The 19860-nt window shown below is 36.4% G+C and overlaps 1 protein-coding gene across 1 annotated transcript in view; it reads right to left on the minus strand.

Moving 5' to 3' along the window:
• Positions 1–19757, minus strand: part of LOC127946605 (serine/threonine-protein kinase WNK4) — a 44905-nt gene extending 25148 nt beyond the window's left edge. The window contains exon 1 of the mRNA XM_052543291.1: positions 18767–19757. Within this exon, the coding sequence (XP_052399251.1) occupies positions 18767–19405 (639 nt within the window). The 5' untranslated portion in view covers positions 19406–19757. The remainder of the gene's footprint in view (positions 1–18766) is intronic.
• Between the last annotated feature and the right edge of the window lie 103 nt (positions 19758–19860).

The following is a 19860-nucleotide window of genomic DNA, read 5'->3' on the forward strand; positions in this document are numbered from 1 at the left end:
CATACTTTGAGTAAATTTATGGGTTAGTGGATTCATGTTTATACATGATGGGACATTGAGACTGAGGAGCTCAGTACACTTTGTGACTTGTAGGACAGGTCTATGGCAACTGTGGCTGGGGATTCAAAATAACACTTGTTAACCTACTTTAATTTCTCAAATTTAAGACAACTGTTGTTACAGTATTCAGTCTTTTTTGCAATTTAGTCCATTTTCTTTGACATTTAACTAGTTTAATGCGATCTACCCATGTAGGTCATGTTCCTGTGTCAGTCTGGCTAGCACTGGAAGAACATTCATATTAACTAATAAAGTTTTATGGTTACGTTAAGGGTTGGGGATTTGAAGAATGTTTTTATAGACCAATAATATTGTTCTCATTTCAGATGGAGGTTAGGGTTAAAATAAAGTGGAAGGTGATCAAGCTAAAAATAAAACAACATGAAGCAATTTGGGAGGTCAAAATTTGATATGAAATTATCCATACAATGTTTTTTTTTTATCTAAACTTGAAGGGTCACTTGGGATAGAAGTTTCAGAACGGCACTGCAAATTAAGTATAAACTGAGAATAAACACACCAGAGTTCCCTGACAAATCAAAATACAACTTACTAAATTACTGTTAGCAGCTATTCTCTGTTTTTAAAGTATCAGAAATGCAGCAGACATCAAAATGTGCCAAATCCATAAGCTGGCACACAGTCTATGCGAAAAGAATCTGTGCTACGCACATGGAAAAACTGACAGCGCTGTCTTCTTTCATAACTTTGATTTGCAGCTTTGGGCTTTAAAGCCTGAGCTGCATCATTTTCTGCAAGAGAAGGAGGTAGTTGACAGAAGTTGTTGGTCAAAACACATATGACACCCCAGAGTTTGTTTGCATTTCCACATCTGGCTCCCCAGACAGCTTAACCTGTCCCACGCATGACATTATGTCAAAAGCACAACATGGGGGCCCCTTTCAGTCTCGGGCCCCTGAGACAGGTGACAGGTCAACCGGACCGATGACTGCCTCATGCTCATGTTTGTTAGTCTGTAACAAGCAAAAACACACTCAAATTGGGTGTTTTCATTTTGAAAACTGGTTTGTCCAGAATGAGTTCACATATGAATTATGTTTATTGCTTTAGGTAGAGAAGCCAACAGTTAGTGCAAAAATGTGAAATGCTTAGTGAAAAGGCTAATTTCGGGTGCTTTGGCTTTCTGATATAACTGAAACATCCCGAATGTGGGGCAAAGACAGTTGGTTAGGTAACCAAGGCAGATGAGGACAATCATGACAGGTTTGGATGAAGTAGGTGGGAGTGAGGGGTGAAGAGTGCATGAGTGTGTTGAGAGTGCATTAATAAGAGTAATGTGGTAATATGGTTCTGCAAAGACTGTAGAACAGAAGATTCAGTGTCCTGTATGTTAGACAGAGCTGCTGAGGAATGCTGTTGCATCTGTGACAACGCTATTTCAGGACGTACCCCGCTACAGTCCTGGAAATACAGCTGTGTGAAATTTGCTCTCTCTTTCCCTCAGTTGCCTCAGATAAGTGGTTCTCAACTGACTTTGCTTCACAATTAGTGCTTCTCAACAGTTTTGGTTTAATACTGAGTGCTTCTCAACTGGTTTTGTTTTACGATAAGTGGTTGCTTTGCTTCAGGGCCGAAATTGTAAATAAATGAGCATAAAATGGTGTATATTTTAAGATAAAAATTTATATTTATCAATAAAATCATGAAATTAGCTGTTGGTGCCAGTGCAATTTAGCACTAAACTAACCACTAATGGAACCACACTCAGAATGACTGCTTTGAGTTTTACCAGAGAGGAGACAGACTCAGACATTTGAATGGGAAAAATCACAACACTCAATATGGAGGCTATAGGAATGTTTGTCTTGCCTTTCATTAAAAAAAAAAAAGCTAACATCTTATCAGTACAGTACTTTTGTACAGTACAGACGTTTGTATAATACTTTTGTAGCCCAGTTTGCAAATTTAATGAACTAAAGAATAAAACATTACATACCAAGCTACTGTTTGCAACACTGCCATCAAAATTGGACTCAAATTTAATCATGTCAAGTGCTTGTGAATCTGAATTAGATTTAACAGGGAAATCTGTGACCAGTTCTAACTGTCTGATTTATCTACTAAGAAAAAAATGATGCTCATGAGATCTATTCATCAGTTCTCTGTACTTTAGCAGGGTCTTTCCATCCAAGCTAAGAGTCTGTCTCACCGGGGTTGTTTTTTCAAAATGGCAAAAATTGTCCTTGATACTTAGAATAATCTTATTTGCACATTTATCAGTCTTAAGTGTAGGAAACTCAGCACCAAAAGTCAACGCACCTGTTAAACACACTCCATGAGCCATTATGCAACACAAAGCCCATGCAAACAAGAAAAGGTATTAAAATACACTATGAAGTGGTGTTTCCCTACATCAGCATGTCCAAAAATGCATAAACAGACAATATGTCAAACTGACTTGGAAATGCAGAATGTGTAATTGTAGTTTATGATGGTGGTCAGTGGCATGCTGGGGTTTCTGAGAGTGGTTGTGACATCAAAGCAGACATATAATGTATTCCAGACGTGAGAAACAGCACACACATGCAATGTGCACATACAGCACAGATCATAAACTGGAAAGAATGGAGGATGTGATGTAGTATTGTTTGAGCATGTGTATGGGTTAGAAAGTCCTGCTCTTTATCAGGAACAATCGGTGTCTGCTCTAAGATACGCTTTTCTGAATACACTCTCAATGGATGCAGTGCTCTTTTAACAGATACACCGTAAACATCACTGACTTCCCACAAATGTGCCTGTGAAGGGAAATAGCATGCAAAAGAAGAGATAGCAACTGCCACAAGGAAAGCTTTATCATATACTCTGTTGATTAGAAACTTAGAATAGAAAATTTAAATTGTTGTAAATGCTTCGGTGTTTTACCCAGTAATCTCAGAATTTGAATATAACAGAATTTGATTCTGACTGTTTTGACCAGCGGCATTTAATATACTATAGCTTCAAGGGCTAAACAGGCACACAAACATTTATTAAGACCTGCTTTGACTTTCAGAGACATTATTCAGAAATAATCCTTGAATATTTGGGCCAGCAACAGGAAAGAAGATGTGCAAAGTGCAATATTTTCACACAATTTGTTTTATTGTTATAGGAAGCACTAAGAAGATAATGTCATTCAAGCTTGCACAGTGGACTCATATGTTAAGGAAAGCCAAACATTTTTGTCATTTGAATATATATTAAATGCCTTAAACATAAATGCAAATTATTTCAGTGCCACACTCTTGTTAACCTGGAGAAATGTCCTGTCTGGTACATGTATGCCAAGCAACAGTTACCAAGTCTGTGTAAGTCCTCATATTACATGGGTCATCATACTCCACATCTGCTCTTTGGCCAGTCTATTCTTAGCCTACATTGGAGAGCATTGAATATTTGGCCATGTGTGTCACTCTTACTTAATTAGTGTTAGGATGTTCATAGACCCTTCACTTTCCTCTGTGGATTTTAATATGACTGATGGCCAGGATATGAAGATAACATCTATAAAGATGAACTAAATAATGTTTAATGCCACCAGACATACATTAGATAGCAGAATTAAGATAAACCGCTGTCTAGGAGAGGATGTTTTTCTGCCTACAGGCCACAAAAAAGACTGACATCACTTACTCATTCTCATGTCATGCCAAATCTCTATATCTTTCCTTTTCCTTTTAGATGCTAATGTTGACAACATCACAAATTCATCTGAGGTTGAAATGGGCTACAGGAAACTTCTCAGCTTCCTCTCTTGTATCTGAGATGATGAGGCTGATCTCAGTGTAGGAGTGAAAGCCAAGTACTTCCAAAGATACCCGTGGTAATCCATATATTTCCAGGCTCTGATCCACATGGTTGGGCTCAGGAGGTTCAAGAGGGCTGGTAAGCTGCCAGATGGGTCACCTGAGATCTCAGTAGAACCCGGAGGTCCAAAAGAAGAATTGCATGCAGCCTAAACAAGCTCTAAAGCAGGGTCAGAATGACATGGGGCTAAGTACATGATGACAAAAATTATTATACGACTGAACTATTCCATTAAACCTTCTGTCAGGCAGGAGGAAGTTTGACATGCTCAAGGAAGCAAGTGGAACGAAGGAAGATTTCTCCATTACGTAAGAGACGAGTCAATCGAGAATTAGCAGACCTACTGCCTCACTGGAAGCTTCCTCTCTATCTCCCTCCGCATTATGAAAGTCCCAAAACACCATGAACAGCCTCTTGCTGTAATACAAAACAGACTGTATGGTTAAAATTGAAAAGGTGGAAATGAGGTGTGGAAATATCTGCTCATTTCCCACAATGCTGGTGTGTTTGTCTGAATCAGAGAAACCAGAACCAGATCCCGAGAAGCTCACAGATTGCACATTATTAAACTGAGGAACGGGTCTGATGCATGTATCTGACATTTACTGCTCAGAAAAAACATGTTTGAGCACTTACAAAATATAATTACCGAGGCAGGACTGCACAATGCATGAGAAGATATATATATAAAAAAAACAATACAAAAATTATAAATGTTACTTTTAATAAATAAGTAAATTCATTAATTAACATTTAACCAATATAAGCAATTCCAATACATTTCTTTATTTAATCAAATAATTACATTTTAAATAATATAAGTTTTATAATATTTTATAGAATATTTTGTAAAAAAAAACAACATACTGTCTGTATATCAAACATAATCTTATGACAATGATGAACTTATATTTATAGTGCTTACAGACATTACTCAAATTATGTGAAGAATTAGGATCATTCGATTAATATGCCTGATAACGTACTACGGTTCATGTACTGTTTGTATTCCCTTGGCTTTCATAGGAGCTAATAACACATTATTTATGATCTATTTTCCTCCAAAAGTTTGTGCTTCTAAATGATAGTAAGTTTATTGTGCTCGAGGCGTTGGTGTGACTCATTCCTCTATACTAGTCGAGTGTGTGCATGCTAAAGGAGGCCGTCTGCTGGCTGTGTGGAATGTCTCATTAAAGCAGCATCTCGCTCATAAAGCTCTCAGATCTATAACAGGGACTGGGGATCCTTCACATCCAGATCTTCCTTATTATAGGATTTCACTGGAGCCTCTGGCAGCACTTGGACTAGATTACCACATACACCTAGATAACAGCTAAAGTCAGAGCCAGCAACAAAAAAAACACATCCATCAATAGAATGGTAGTTCATTTTTATTATAGAAGCATGGAGTAAATCAGCAAACCATGAGATGCTGCACTCTGAGAAGATGGACATAAAGTGTTTGATCATACTTAACATAAATCAAAGGGTTTTTCTTTGGCAGCTGCAGGCTGTTAAATGACTGGCAGAACCATAAGGGTTTATTGTTTTCCAACAGTAAAATGGAAAAAAATAAGAATTCAGAATACAGAAAAATACGGAGACCCGCACATGGCATGCAAGAAAAAAATAGTACGCTAAATCATGCGCATGATTTACTATTTTGTTCCCTCGATTTATAAATTGTGCGCACGATTTAATATTTAGTTCCCTTGAATTATTAAATAGTGCGCACGATTTAGCAAATCAAGGAAACGAATTAGTAAATCGTGTGCATGATTTATTTAATTTTTTTATTGCATGTCATGTGGAGGGCTCCGTAGAAAACCCTGGAGGAAAAAAATAAATAAATAAAATCTGGTTTGCAACAGCAAATCAGCTCAGTCTCATTTTTTCCAACAAGGAAAATTATTTATATTAAACTAATTATATTATACTATAATGTAAAACTGACTTAATACTCTTCCAAAAACTAACATATATGTTAAGTCTATATCACAGAATTAATGAAGCATCTTTGTCTGACTGTATATTGTAATAAAAACAGAATATCATTAGTTACTTCAATGAACGTATGGCAAAAAATGCAGATTTATGTTGATATTTACCAAATGAAACAAGGGTGTTTCCAAACTTTTGGAATGCACTGTAGATGAAACCACAATAATACACTGATTAAAATTTAAAAAAAAAATAATTATTGCAAGCCATGTGGACAACAAATGTCTAAGCAACCACTGAATAATATAATATAAACCATTATGACATAAATCTTTTTTTTTTTTTTTTTTTACAAACATTAACACACTTCCAAAGATTTAAAAGTACCTCTATCTCATCCCTAAGTGCTACATAATAGAGTTTGAACAAGCGTCACCACATGCATGGCCCACAGTGGCAATACCAGTTAATGATATAAATCTGTAACAAACTGACAGGATGACAAATTACTCACATTCATTTCTAAATCATTTTCCATCACACTATCAATCCACAGAGAATAAAACATGACTCATAGTTCTAATATACGCAGGGCGTGTGCAATAAATCTTACAAAGCAATTAAACACTGGCAGTGTACGCTGCTGATGATCCGGGTAAAACACTATATGGAAACAGACGACTAACCTGATGGAGTGCTTCCATCCCTTATAATGCTGCTCTATGTTCTGTAAGTGCAAGATAACAGTTAAACACTCTTTTCCTACACAGCATAATGAATTACTCAAACAAATACTCATGAAATGCTAGAGAACAAGGCCACATATTATTCCCTAGACACTTACAGTATCTTTCTTAAGAGACATATTGTACACTTGTATAGCTTTTTATATTTTTTTCCAGAAGCCTATTTATTCTGTTATAATTTGCACCAAAAACATAGTTGTGTAAATCATTTTCCATTTCCTTCTCTCTGACTCATTTAGTGTTTTTTCCCTTTTTTTTTTTTTTTTGCTATAGATTTCTACATGTAAATTACCTCTGTTATTAAGTCAAATTTAAATAACCAAGCTCAATGAATATAAAGGCACATTGTTTTGTCAAAGAAGGAACACTTATCCATCTGTTTCCTATTCCGGACATAATAAAGCTTCACATGTTTCTGGAAGTAAAACACTGTGTCCATGAAGTACAAACTTAGACATCATAGCAATCGATTTCATATTCACTTCTGTCAACCCTCACAGAAGGGTACAGTTTAACCCGTTCCACACAATGACTGGAAATGACAGCACTAAGTGTCAGTGCCGATGTTATGAGTCAAAATGACATTCAGATTTAAATGCAATGCCAACAGTACAACATACCGGTTTATCTTTACATGAGGGATCATAAACTTCAAGTTAATCTCAGTTTGAACTGTCACTAATGTAATCCGTATAAATCAAAACACTTTTACTACAGAGCACTGACGCACTCAGCAGCCGAAAATGACCTATTATAACTTATTGTGCTCAAGTCATGTCATGGAAGGATCATAATTACAAGATGAATTTTCTGAGTTGGACTTTCTGTGCCAAATAAAGAACTATGGAGGAAGCTTAATGATATTGATCATAAGTTATTAAGTAATTGTGAATGTTGACAGTATAACTTTTTTGATGTAGAATATTAACTCTTTTATTAAAGCTTGTATAACTAAAATGCGCAGTAGCGCTTAAAGGGAAAAATAAATTGGCCACTGTGTAAATTTTTTTTTTTTTTGAAACAGGCATCAAATCTTAATTATTGAGCTCATAAATGCAAACTTCCGTGGAGCGCTTGAACACAGCATGATGTCATTTCAGAATGAACTGGAAGCTCATTTTGCAATTAACATTTCATGTGGGATAAAAAACCAAAACAAATTAAATCTCTTAATTCAAGACTAATTGCATTGCAACCCTCTGTTTGGGATTCATATGTTTGTCATATTGTAATGATATCTCCCAAATGAACATGCTTTAGTACACTGCTCTTGACCTTGAGTTAATAAGAACGAATGAATCGTGACTCATCATGCTGGAAATGAAAAGTCAGATCAATCACACTGCGTGGTATAATATTCTACACAGTGTGTACTGGTTGCATAATACACATTTAGAGTAGTACTGTGCTGTAGTAGGTTGTTTATTGCATGCATATAGACATTTAGATAATTTAGAAATAGTATGCTAGTATTTTGTCCCTAAAGGTATACTGTAGTTCACCCAAAAAATGAACTCGAAAAAACATATTCCATCGTGTTGATGGAAACAGTGGACACATTATTCTTCTTTTCCACACATGAAAGAAAGAGATACAGTACATCTTTGGAATGACGTGAGGGTGAGTGAACTTTCTCTTTAAGTGTGCTAAACCACAAAATTAAAGCTCTGGTAACACTAATATGCCAAAGCAACCCATAAACTGTGTCATTCTACATGTTTGTTTAGCCATTGACTAAACAATATATCCGAGTTCGGCTCAGATTTAACTTACGTTATGAATCTAGTGATCATGTGTTCTAATTTGGGTAACAGATCTGAATGTGAACTCTCAGCCTCCATCGAAGACAGCTGCTGTTGTTTAATTATACAGAAACAAAACAGTGAGCAGCCCTACAAAAGGCCGAATGAATGTGTGAACCGTAAAGAGGACTGCAGGGTGTGTGTGTGTGTGTATGTGTTTGCATGTGTGTGGGCGTGTGTAAACTTTATGCATGTGTCTAAGGACAAGTTTGCGCAGCTGAATTATTACATGCTGTAATTGTATTGCATCCTGAATGACGTAAACCTCCTAATCTTATATTTATAAAACTACTTATCATCTGATCTAATCCAAGCTGACTGAAACGCATTTCTGAAACACTTGATTTCCATATAATTGTGGCTTGAAATTACTTTGTAAATTCAAACATTTTTAGCAATTCAATTTGAGTCTGTGAATCAAATTATTACAAATTGTGTACATTTTGAGTACATCACATATTTTCTAGTAACTGTTCTAGTAATATTTCTGGACATTAGTATCATATATTTTTATTTTGTTTTGGCAATACTACTAGGGAGGCATAAAAATATGCAAGAATAACCATTTATTTAGAACAATTATTTTAAAAAAGTGTTTTAAAAAAAGAATTTATATGCACTCCTCCAACTACATACAATATAAACAACTATACAAGTATTGGTTAACTAATCTCATTTCATATGTTCAGTCGAATTATTTTAATAATAAACATATTTAAAATATGGCTGGCATATTGAAAAGGCCACACAATGTTTGAGGATCCAGATATATGACAGCTTTTTCTTCTGACTCATCTGAATTTACAACACTTTGTACTGAAATACTCATGATACTGTAAAAGAGTGACCAGTGGATAACAACAACAGATCTGATGTAATCTCAAAAGACACACAGAGGTCAAAAGATGTCAAAAGTCACTACATAGAAATGCACAGTGTCTCTATAAAAGTCACAGAGTCTATGTATAAAAGTTGCACATAAAATGTCTCAATGGTGAGGAAGGGAGTGTTGATTTATAAAATGGTTATGCAACAATGACAATGGTATGCATAGCCTACTTAGCTTACGTTATCTCATTTACACAGACTAACATATCTGTAGCATGTCTAAAACCAGCTGAGAACTACTGCTGGGCACCTGCACCAAACACAGCTTCGAAACGATTTAATGGAGAAATAAAAATGGAGATGTATTGTTTTGAGAGTTTGCCATTCTAAGCATCAGTCACTGTAACTAAGACTGTGTTCACATTTGTAGTTCAGTCATTTGCAACACAACACTTCCCAAGAGTTTGGTACACTCTTACCAAAAAAACACGTAAACTTACCAAAAAGTGGCCATTGTAGGAGAATACATAATTCACAAAGAGCTTATAAAATGTTTAATGGAGTCAAAACAGAGCCAGGTATTACTCTGTTGCACACAAATAATGATCTGCTTCAAGGAATTCCATTTGCACTTTCCATACAGCACAGTCCAGGTTTAAGAAGAAAAACAGTGGAAAAGCAGCTTAATCTAATAAAAAAAAACCTTTAAAGAACTACTTCTGTATTCCTTGTATCATGGTGGCAGGCTGAAAGCTCCTGTTCATTGTTTATACAGAACATTTAAAGTTAATAATAGTCTAGATGTAGTGGTCAAACTTTCTGAAAAAAAAAATAAAATAAAATAGATCGCCCAGTCCTGTCGCTAATCCCATTGGCTCCTCACTGACACGTAATATCTGGAAAATGTCCACATCGGAGGACACTTTGAATTATGACATCATTTTAGAGAGGAAGACATACGGAAGTTCTAAGCGCCATGCATTATCAATATTTTCCTCATTTTCTAATTATAACGACTTCATTTTCTTGTTATCTCGACATAACAAAAGTTGTTTTCTTGTTATAATGACTTAATATTCTCGTTATCTCGACATAATGAAAGTTGTTTTCTCATTATAATGACTTAATTTTCTCATTATCTCGACATAACGAGTTGTTTTCTCGTTATAACGACTTCATTTTTTCCGTTATCTTGACATCACAAAAGTTGTTTTCTCGTTATTACGACTTAATTTTCTTGTTATTTCGACATAACAAAAGTTGTTTTCTTGTCATAACGACTTAATTTTCTCGTTATCTCGACATAACGAAAGTAGTTTTCTCGTTATAATGACTTAATTTTCTCGTTATCTCGATATCACAAAAGTTGTTTTCTTGTTATAACGACTTAATTTTCTTGTTATCTCGGCATAAAGAAAGTTGTTTTCTCGTTATAACGACTTAATTTTCTTGTTAACTCGACCTAACGAAAGTAGTTTTCTTGTTATAACGACTTAATTTTTTCGTTATCTCAATATCACAAAAGTTGTTCTCTAAGAAGTTACAAAACTGTGCCAGCAGGTGGCACTATAGACCTAAATATAACTGATGGGGTGTCGTACACTATCCACTTTACTGTACGCGGACCTTCCTCGTGATCGTTATAATTTGTGCAGTATTGTTCATTACTAACATTTAAATAATTCATGAATGTTAAATGCTTGAATCAATATGATTATTTTGTATATTAAGTTCTTGCTAGATGCATGAGTTTCACCAACGCGTTCTGGGTCATAAAATAACTGCTTATCAAAACCAAGGTTGACGTCACTGTATTCTGTTTGCACCTATATCTTTATTTGTGCTTCTTTGAGGCACATGATTGTTAGTTAATAAGCGTTAATAGAGGTGGGTTCTGAAATCAATTATATGCAGGAAGAAAAATTCAATTTAATAAATATATAGATTACATCTGAAGCTAAGACTCATTCTAACTATTATGGGTCATTTAGGGATTATTTGCAACAATTTTTTTTTTAAACTTTGAACCAGTTTGTCAAGTATATTTAACTTTCAGCTCACAACACTGTTACTGTGTCTGTCTCAAGAATAACCTAAGGCTAGAAGTACTGCCCATAATTTCACAGCTCTCTTTCAAAAACACCAGTGTTTATTTAGAGGAACAGTTCACCCCTTAAAAGCAAATGCTGTCATCGTTTACTCATTCTCCACTTGTACTAAACATGTGTGAGTGTCTTCCTTCTGTTAAACACAAAAGAAGATCATTTGAAGAATGTTGGTAACCAAAGAGTTGACCATTGACTTCTAATGAATTGTAAGTCAATGGCTACCGTCAGTAGTTTGGTTACTTTTTCCAGAATATCTTCTTGTTGGTTCAACAGAGAAAGAAACTTATACAGGGTTGGAATAACTTGAGTGAGTAAATGAGGACAGAATTTTCATTTTTGAGTAAACTATTCCTTTAATCTTTAAATGAGACACCTGAAGACAGAAAACCTGTCACAAGAAGAGTATTTCCCTGTGTTGGTGTCTGGTTTGCACAGTCTTGCTGATATTAAGCAACAAGGGCAGGGCAGAGTCATAGTTTGTTTAAAGTACAAACAGGTGAAAAGGTCTCATGTAACCACCAGGAAAAAGACTTTAAAGCCGTGTGTGCATGTACAACAGATACAGTTTGAAGATACTGTGTGTTCACATATTAACCAATGTCAAGATACAGAAAACACTTTTAGATCTATACTATCATTCAAAAGTTTGGAATAATAAAGTTTTCTTAATGTTTTAGAAAAAATATATATATTGTTCACAAAGACTGCATTTGATCACAATACAGTAAAAGCTGAAATATTGTGAAATATTACTACAATCTAAAAGAACTGCTTTCTGTTTAAAAATATATGGCAAAGCAGAATTTTCGGAAGCCATTACTCCAGTCTTCAGTGTCACACGATCTTCAGAAATCATCCTGATGATTCGGGGCACAATTATTATCAGATATTACTGGCGCTCATTTATTAATAATGGTTCTTATGATTATCCATGTAGAAATTTTTTTTGGTGCTTAGAAATTACAATAAACAGCATCTATTTGAAACAGAACTCTCTGGAAACATTATACACATCGCTTTCATTTTCATTGAAATCAAATAAATGCAGCTTTGGTAAAAATAAGAGACTTCTTACATGAACATTAAAAAAAAACTTTGACATTACATTATTTCTAAGTGTAATTAGTTGTAATGTTGCAGACTGAAGGTCATAAGCAATATAATCTCCAAGGTGCCCATAAGTATTAATATCGACTCAGCATTCCAAAGCCATTCACACAGAATGTTAGCATGAGTGCTGTTAATGTCGTCTGCTGTCACTCTAATGGCTGGTGGTGAGAACACCTCAATACCTGGCTGCTCATACTTTCATGTGAAATACATGAACGCAATCACAAGCTTTGTGCCTCAGTGGGTGACCACCACCACCATCGCCAAAGGAACTTGTAATTAAGAGGAATGTTGCACCACTGAAACAACTATAAATACAGACAAAGGTTTTTTTGGACTTATTATCTAAATTGTTTGAACAAGACCATTTTTCCATACTTGATATAATTTGCCCAACCACTTGTATTGAAGGGAAGCCTATCATAACTCTAGGCCTGGAATGGCCAGTCATTCAGCTCTCACCTCATTGTGAGAAGTCACATACAGTAGAATTCAAAAAGAGAAAAGCAGGATATAATCTCACTGTTGCCTGGGAAAAAAAAACTGATATGCTGTACAACTGATGCCACAATAGAGCTTCAGGCCACCGCCTTTGTGTGAGAAGTCCCTGGAATGACGAAAAAAAGGAAGAGTGTCATTCAAGAGCAGAATGTGTGGCGAAGCAAGCCACGCCTCGGCCCCCTAATGATGTGTTGAATGACAAACTTTCTTTTTACCAGCTGTTGTTGCCCTTTATCCTTTCATGAATGCTTTTCATGTCTGGCTTCATTGGAATAAGTGGGATAAAGGGTGTGAAATGAGAAGGATCAGCTGAAATCCACCTGCTGTGTTGAATTACAATGGGTTGTAATCAAGCCATCAGAATTGTGACTTCCGTGCGCTGCTATGTATAATCACACAGTTATTAAGGGAAAATATTGACTTTAAAATTTTGTTAGAAAATGTGTTAGAAAATTTGTTACATTGAAACATTTTTTAAACATGTTACATTTTTGGCACTGAAGTAGGGTGTGAAAAAGTTTCTCTTGGGAAACTCGAGAAACATTCAGACAGGTTATTAAATGCTTGCAAGCTGGTAACTCCTTATGCAGCCTGCGGCTCAGAAAGTTGATGAATGCTTGAGAGGGTGTAACTTTTTCTGAGTTAATCCACCTTCAAAAGCCACAGACCTGCAGCTCCTTTTTGTAATGCAATTGCAAATATACAGTATATTATGTACTTAGCTATAAATAAGATCTATTGGTGCTGTGCTATTGAAAAATAGACAGTTACTTAAAAAAAAAAAAATACAAAAAATTATTTGGATATGAATGGACAACATGTCATGGTCCTGCCATCATGTCCTGACTTTTCTCTAGTCTAGAGGCAGGATCATGACAGACCCGTGTTTTGTGTACAAGCACATGGGTCTGTCATGATCCTGCCTCTAGACTAGAGAAAAGTCAGGACATGATGGCAGGACCATGACACAACAAGAAAAAATATACAAATATATATATGTTTACACTACTGGTAAAAAGTTTGGAATAATTATAACTATGATTTTTTTTTATGTTTTGAAAGAAGTCTCTTCTTATGTTCACCAATGCTGCAATTATTGATTAAAAAAAGTAGCGGCTGCTGAAAATTCAGCTTTGTTGACAAAGGAACAAATGACATTTTAGAATATATTCAAATAGAAAACAGTTATTTTAATCTGTACTGATAATATTTCATAATATTACTGTTTTACTGTATTTTTTTATTAAATAAATGCAGCCACCATGATTAGAATAAGAGAATCAGAAGATAAAAAAAAAAATTTGATTTTATAAAACTCGGCTTTTAGTTGTGCAAAGATTTTATGACTTCATTCAATCAAGCCAACTACACAACTGGCTGAGCTTAAGCTAGCTATGAAAACACCATCTGTTATACACTTTGACATTCTCCCACCCTCCACACCCCCAACCCCCACCCCCCCCCCCCCCCCCCCCTACCAAGTTCTAGCCGAATAGCCTCTTTCCATCCGGCTTGTCAATTACATTCTATCTCTATCCAGCCCGACCACCTGACAGACATGCAATCACCTCCATCTCCACCCATGTGCCCCCCTCTAGAGGAAGCAGAATATCAGACCCCACAGCTGAGCCACGTGGACCCATGAATTAGACAACATGACCACAGCATGCTCCGCTTCTAATCAGTGAGCAGCAGCGACGAGGTGACATAGGCATGAATGTAAACAATCAGGTTAATAAGTCTATACATTTAAAAGACAAGTACAAAATGTATATTTACTTTATCAGACCATGGTTTAGAAGTAAACAAATCATATTAATCATATTAATATTTTAAGCACATTTAAGATGCACATAATTTTATAAAAATAATATATATAGTCTACTTTTTCAATAGTGAACACATACACACTCCTGGTTAAAAGGAATAATTGCAAAATAATTCAGATTTTTTTATTATTTTGAAGAAAACCTATTATGCTCACCAAGACTACATTTATTTGATCAAAATTACAGTCTTCTATTTTAATATATGATCAAATGTAATTTATTCATTTGATGGCAAAAACAGTACATACAGTACAAATATTATTCAACATATAAACAACACTAGTCATGGGGTTTTAAACACACATTAAAGGTCATTCCTACACATGCTCTGATTGAGCAGTGGTGTCAAGCTCTGGGTTAAGATACTCTTCTCCTTGATCTCCCCTCATGAAAGAGAGATCGCTGAGCGAGAGACTTCAGTCAATCCCATTACCTGCATTAAGTCTCAAAGCAAAGCTCGTCTCATTTTTACAGAGTGTGGAGCCATCCTCAGTGGTCACAAGCCACTGTCACCATGGCAGCTCTCCTCCACCACACGACCATTTAGCAAGGTAATTAAGCACTGCATTCTGGGTAAAATAAATGTTCTACTCTTTCAAGGAGATTAGCTAATAGAACGCACCACAGGCAGTAAATGGCACAATCGAAGGTGTGATGAGCAGGCGGAAAAATGAACTGTGGGATAAAGGCTAGCTGAGGAATGGCTTTCTCAGATAAAACTGTGGGGGGAAAACAAGCTCTCTGTGAATGACCGGAGGCTGGCAGTCTGGGAAAGTCACAAAAACACTTTCCTGCCCATTTAATGGATTAACAAGCATCCTTTTTTAACGAGACATACAACATTTCCTGCAAGTACAACAAAAGAGTCCATGTGCTGACAGCACTGTCATCAGAACAATCAATCCCTCCACTAAAGCTACACTTACTGTGGTTCACCCAGAAATTCTGTCATCATTTTTAGCTGTTCCAAGCATTGACGGTAGCCATTGACCTCCATAGTATGAAGAAAAATGAAAGTCAATGGCTACCAGCAACTCTTTAGTTACCAACATTCTTCAAAACATCTTCTTTTGTGTTCAACCAAAAAAAGAAACTGATCCAAGTTTGGATCAACTTGAGGGTGAGTAAATGATTGAACATTGAACTATCCCTTGTTTTGTTTTTGTTTTTTTTGGGGGGGGGGTTACTCAAATCCAATATTTTGTACATTTGCCTGAATGCATCAAGTAAAATGAATTAGAAAATAGCCAAAGAAGCATTCACCAGTAGTTTGCAGATCACCGTGTTGACAGTAGTTTTGTACAAGAAGCGTGCCACTGGCACTGAATGATGATGATTGTAATGTGCATCTGCAGAGTGATGAGTGCAGTTAAAGAAATACATGCTGAGCTCTTTGTATAGTACTGTTTTTCAACTGGTTTTGCTACAGAGCATACATTTTGTGACGACCCAACACTATTTATCAAACAAAATAGATTATCATAAACAATGATCACAAACGCTTTGAAAATCTTAACTTTACACAGGGTACACAGAGATCATTTTAATTAGAATGAGACGAAATATATAAATAGCATACAGTAGTGGTCAGTACCTGTAAAATGTTAATTATCTTACAAAAATAAGAGGGATCATACAATATGTATGTTCTTTTTTTACTGACCTGAATAAGATATTTCACATAAAAGACATTTACATATTGTCCACGATACAATGATAGATTGGGTAATAGTTCATGAGTCCCTTGTTTGTCCTGAACAGTTAAACTCCCCGCTGCTCTTCAGAAAAATCCTTCAGGTCCCACACATTCTTTGGTTCTCCAGCATCTTTTGCATATTTGAACCCTTTCCAACAATGATTTTGAGGTCCATGTTTTTACACTGAGGAGGACAACTGAAGGAGTCGTATATAACTAAGTTCACTATTGTTCCAGAAGTGAACATGATGCATGAACAGAATGTAGATTTAATGCATCTCAATGCATCTTGCTTCCTTCTGGAACTTCAGTGAGCATTTGAACCTTTGGTAATAGTTGCATACAGTAATTGTTGGAAAGGGTTCAAATACGCAAAAGATGCTGGAGAACCAAAGAATTTGAAAATAGCATACATTTTGTGATCTGTCTTATTTTGGTAAAACGATTAACATTTTGCAGATACTGTGTATGTAAAATTTTGACCACCACTGTAGCTATTTGTGTGTATATATACATGTGTATATATCTTGTCTTTCTAAATAAAATGTTAATAAAAAATAACTATAATTACCTTTTTTAACATGAATATAACACTAAGTAAAAATATGATCATCATAACTGCAAGTGAACCTGTCTTGAATGTCATCTGGGTTGTGTTTTTTTTTCAGATGCATAGCTTCGTTCACCCAACCTGTTCATGTTGGCATCTGGCTATAATTTGGTTAACTTTTACCAAGTGATACCTGAAGAATATGCACATTCAAACCTTGATGTCAATAAAAAGAAAAAAGAAAAAAAAAGACATGTAAAGCAATTTATCCTCCCTTTAAAAAGATACAATCAGCGCTGTTTCCTTTCTTTAAAAGACCTGCGACCCATCAAATGAGAACCACTCTATTAGATCTAGTGGGATTTATTGAACTAGCCAAATTCAGATTTGTAAAGTATTGTTTAGAATAACATCTGTGCTGCAGATTTGGGCCAATTCATCTGTACTGTGAAGATAGCATGTTTTAGTATCCAAGTTTTTGCGGGAAAAAAATTTACTTGATGACCCCAGCAACTTAGCTGTTAATACTGCATGTGACATCTTGCATATTGCACTATGAGGACACCTGGGAGAAGGTCCAGTGCCCAATACTCAGGTTACCTGCAATGGTAGATATAACAGCCAACACAGTTTTAAGCACTGGAAAAGAAAACTCCTAATGCACAGTGAAGAATTCCAGACTTTGGATTCAGTGTACAAAACAATATCAGAACACATCTATTCATATACCTAAAATTAAAGATATATCAGACTCTCTACATTCCATTCAATTGAGATTGATTTGTATAGTTAAAAATAACAGATCCAGCAGATTTCATCCACATGATTTTATCAAGCGCTGTGCTTCTCATTCTACACTAATGAGCTACCAGAGGTGATGGACCCCTTCACATATCCTAAAAATCACTGAAACCATGGGTTTGAATGGCTCGTTTAATCCAAATTTAGAATCTGAACTATCCGTATTACAAACCATGTTTGACAAACTACACTAAGCTATCAAACTAGATGAACGTTCAAACTTTCTTAAAAAAACATAACTGTCTGAGGTGAAAATAAAAATAGGTTAACCCATCTATATTTCACATTAAAACTTCGACATGATGTAACCTTGAGCTAGCCATTTCTGTCTTACGCCTCGCACATTAATCAACCTATTGACACTCCACATGATGAGATCTTGCCTCTTTGGATGAGATAATGCATCTTCAGTATGTCATCTGTATAGCAAAATAAAAATGTGACTTATTAGAAATCCACTGCCTTGATCGTACTGTAATGTCACATGCTGATGAAAACTGATTTGCAAAGTAAGCTAACACATGACATCAGTGTCACTCTAATTTCCATTAAAGAACAGATGCATCCGATTACTAACCGTGCAAAGATAACAAAAACATTGGTCCATTCATCATAGGGTTGAGTTTAGACATCATCCGGGTGCAGTCAATATATGACACAAAGACTATCTAAATGCTATTATAACTTACTCTTGTTATTTTAATTACACCCTTTCTCATTACCCTTTCCTCATTGTCATAAGATTGTGACCATACAGAACCCTTCCTAAAGCACTTGCTGGTCCTAACTGCATGTCTGACCTGGTGACCCAATAAATAATTCAAAGCACATCTATGAACTAATAAATACATTTACTGATAATAAAATAATTACTGATTGAACAATTCGACAGTTAACTGAGTAGGGTCTCCATCTCAACCGACTGTGTCTAGACTGACCAAGAAGTTGACCCCCATGAAAGTAACAGAACTTTGACCTCTTTACCTGCAGTTCACACCATGCAACCTCCACGGTGGTCTCTGTATCCAGTCCTTTGTAGACTGTCTTAAATGACCCCCTTCCGATCTCAATGTTGAATTTCAGAAATCTTCCATCAGGTGAGGTCGCCACAGCTTTGGTCTCAACCTCGTCCTTTTCCTCCTGCGCGCGTTTACTCTCAAACAGAGCTCGTGACAAAACAGCTTTCTTCTCGGTGCTTTCATCGTCGGAGTCCGAGCTGGCGTCAGCCTCCTGCGCGCTGGGCTCCTCGGTGGCCCAGGTGTCAGCTGGCCGAGGGTCCGAGGCTCGCGTCTCAGGTGGAGAGCTGGAGACAGGTGACATTGGAGGAGAAGAGACCGTCTTTTTCTCCTCGTTGCTACTTTCCGATAAAATATTGTCGGCTGACCACGAAAGAGTTTTTGTCAGAGGTGCGATGCTCTGCTGGGGCGCAATGTCCATGGTGTGGAGTTTGTTAAACCTGTAGGCATTTCTCCTGGAGTTCGCCGAGTGTCTCCTCCGTCTCGGCGGCAGGCGCGCGGGGAAGAACGAGTCCGCGTCAAAACCCGCAGGCAACTTCGGGAAGCCAAGGCTAGCCCTGTCAATATCAGCCTGTGACATTCTAGTAGATATCTGTGTACTCAACATTAAAACTGCAGCGCGTAATACAGTGCATTACATGGCTTCGCGTTCCAGAATGTCTCCATAACAACTGTGCGTTTACATTTAGCCCCAAAATTCCCTCCGAACCATAACAACTATTCAAGAACGAACTTCTCGCGACTGTAAAGTAAATGCAAAAGCAAGTTAACGTTCTCTCGAAATATTACGCATGCAATCAACTGTGGGTTAATAATTCGGTTATTTGAATAATTAGAATATCACGGCGTGACGTTCGAGCGCGTGCTGCCTTCGCTCTCCAAACGCGAGTGTAGTGTTTACTGTTTAGTGCGCTCCTCTGCGGCTCTGGTGGCTCCTCCCTGTGGAAAAAAACACCTTAGTAATTGTGAGGGACCACTAACAGTCAAGCTCCAATGCCATAAATGCAGTCTCTCACGTCTCAGATAGATTACAGATGTCTATTAAACCAATCTGATGAGACA

This window comes from Carassius gibelio, chromosome A3, assembly GCF_023724105.1.
Source record: "Carassius gibelio isolate Cgi1373 ecotype wild population from Czech Republic chromosome A3, carGib1.2-hapl.c, whole genome shotgun sequence".
Classification (NCBI taxonomy): domain Eukaryota; kingdom Metazoa; phylum Chordata; class Actinopteri; order Cypriniformes; family Cyprinidae; genus Carassius; species Carassius gibelio.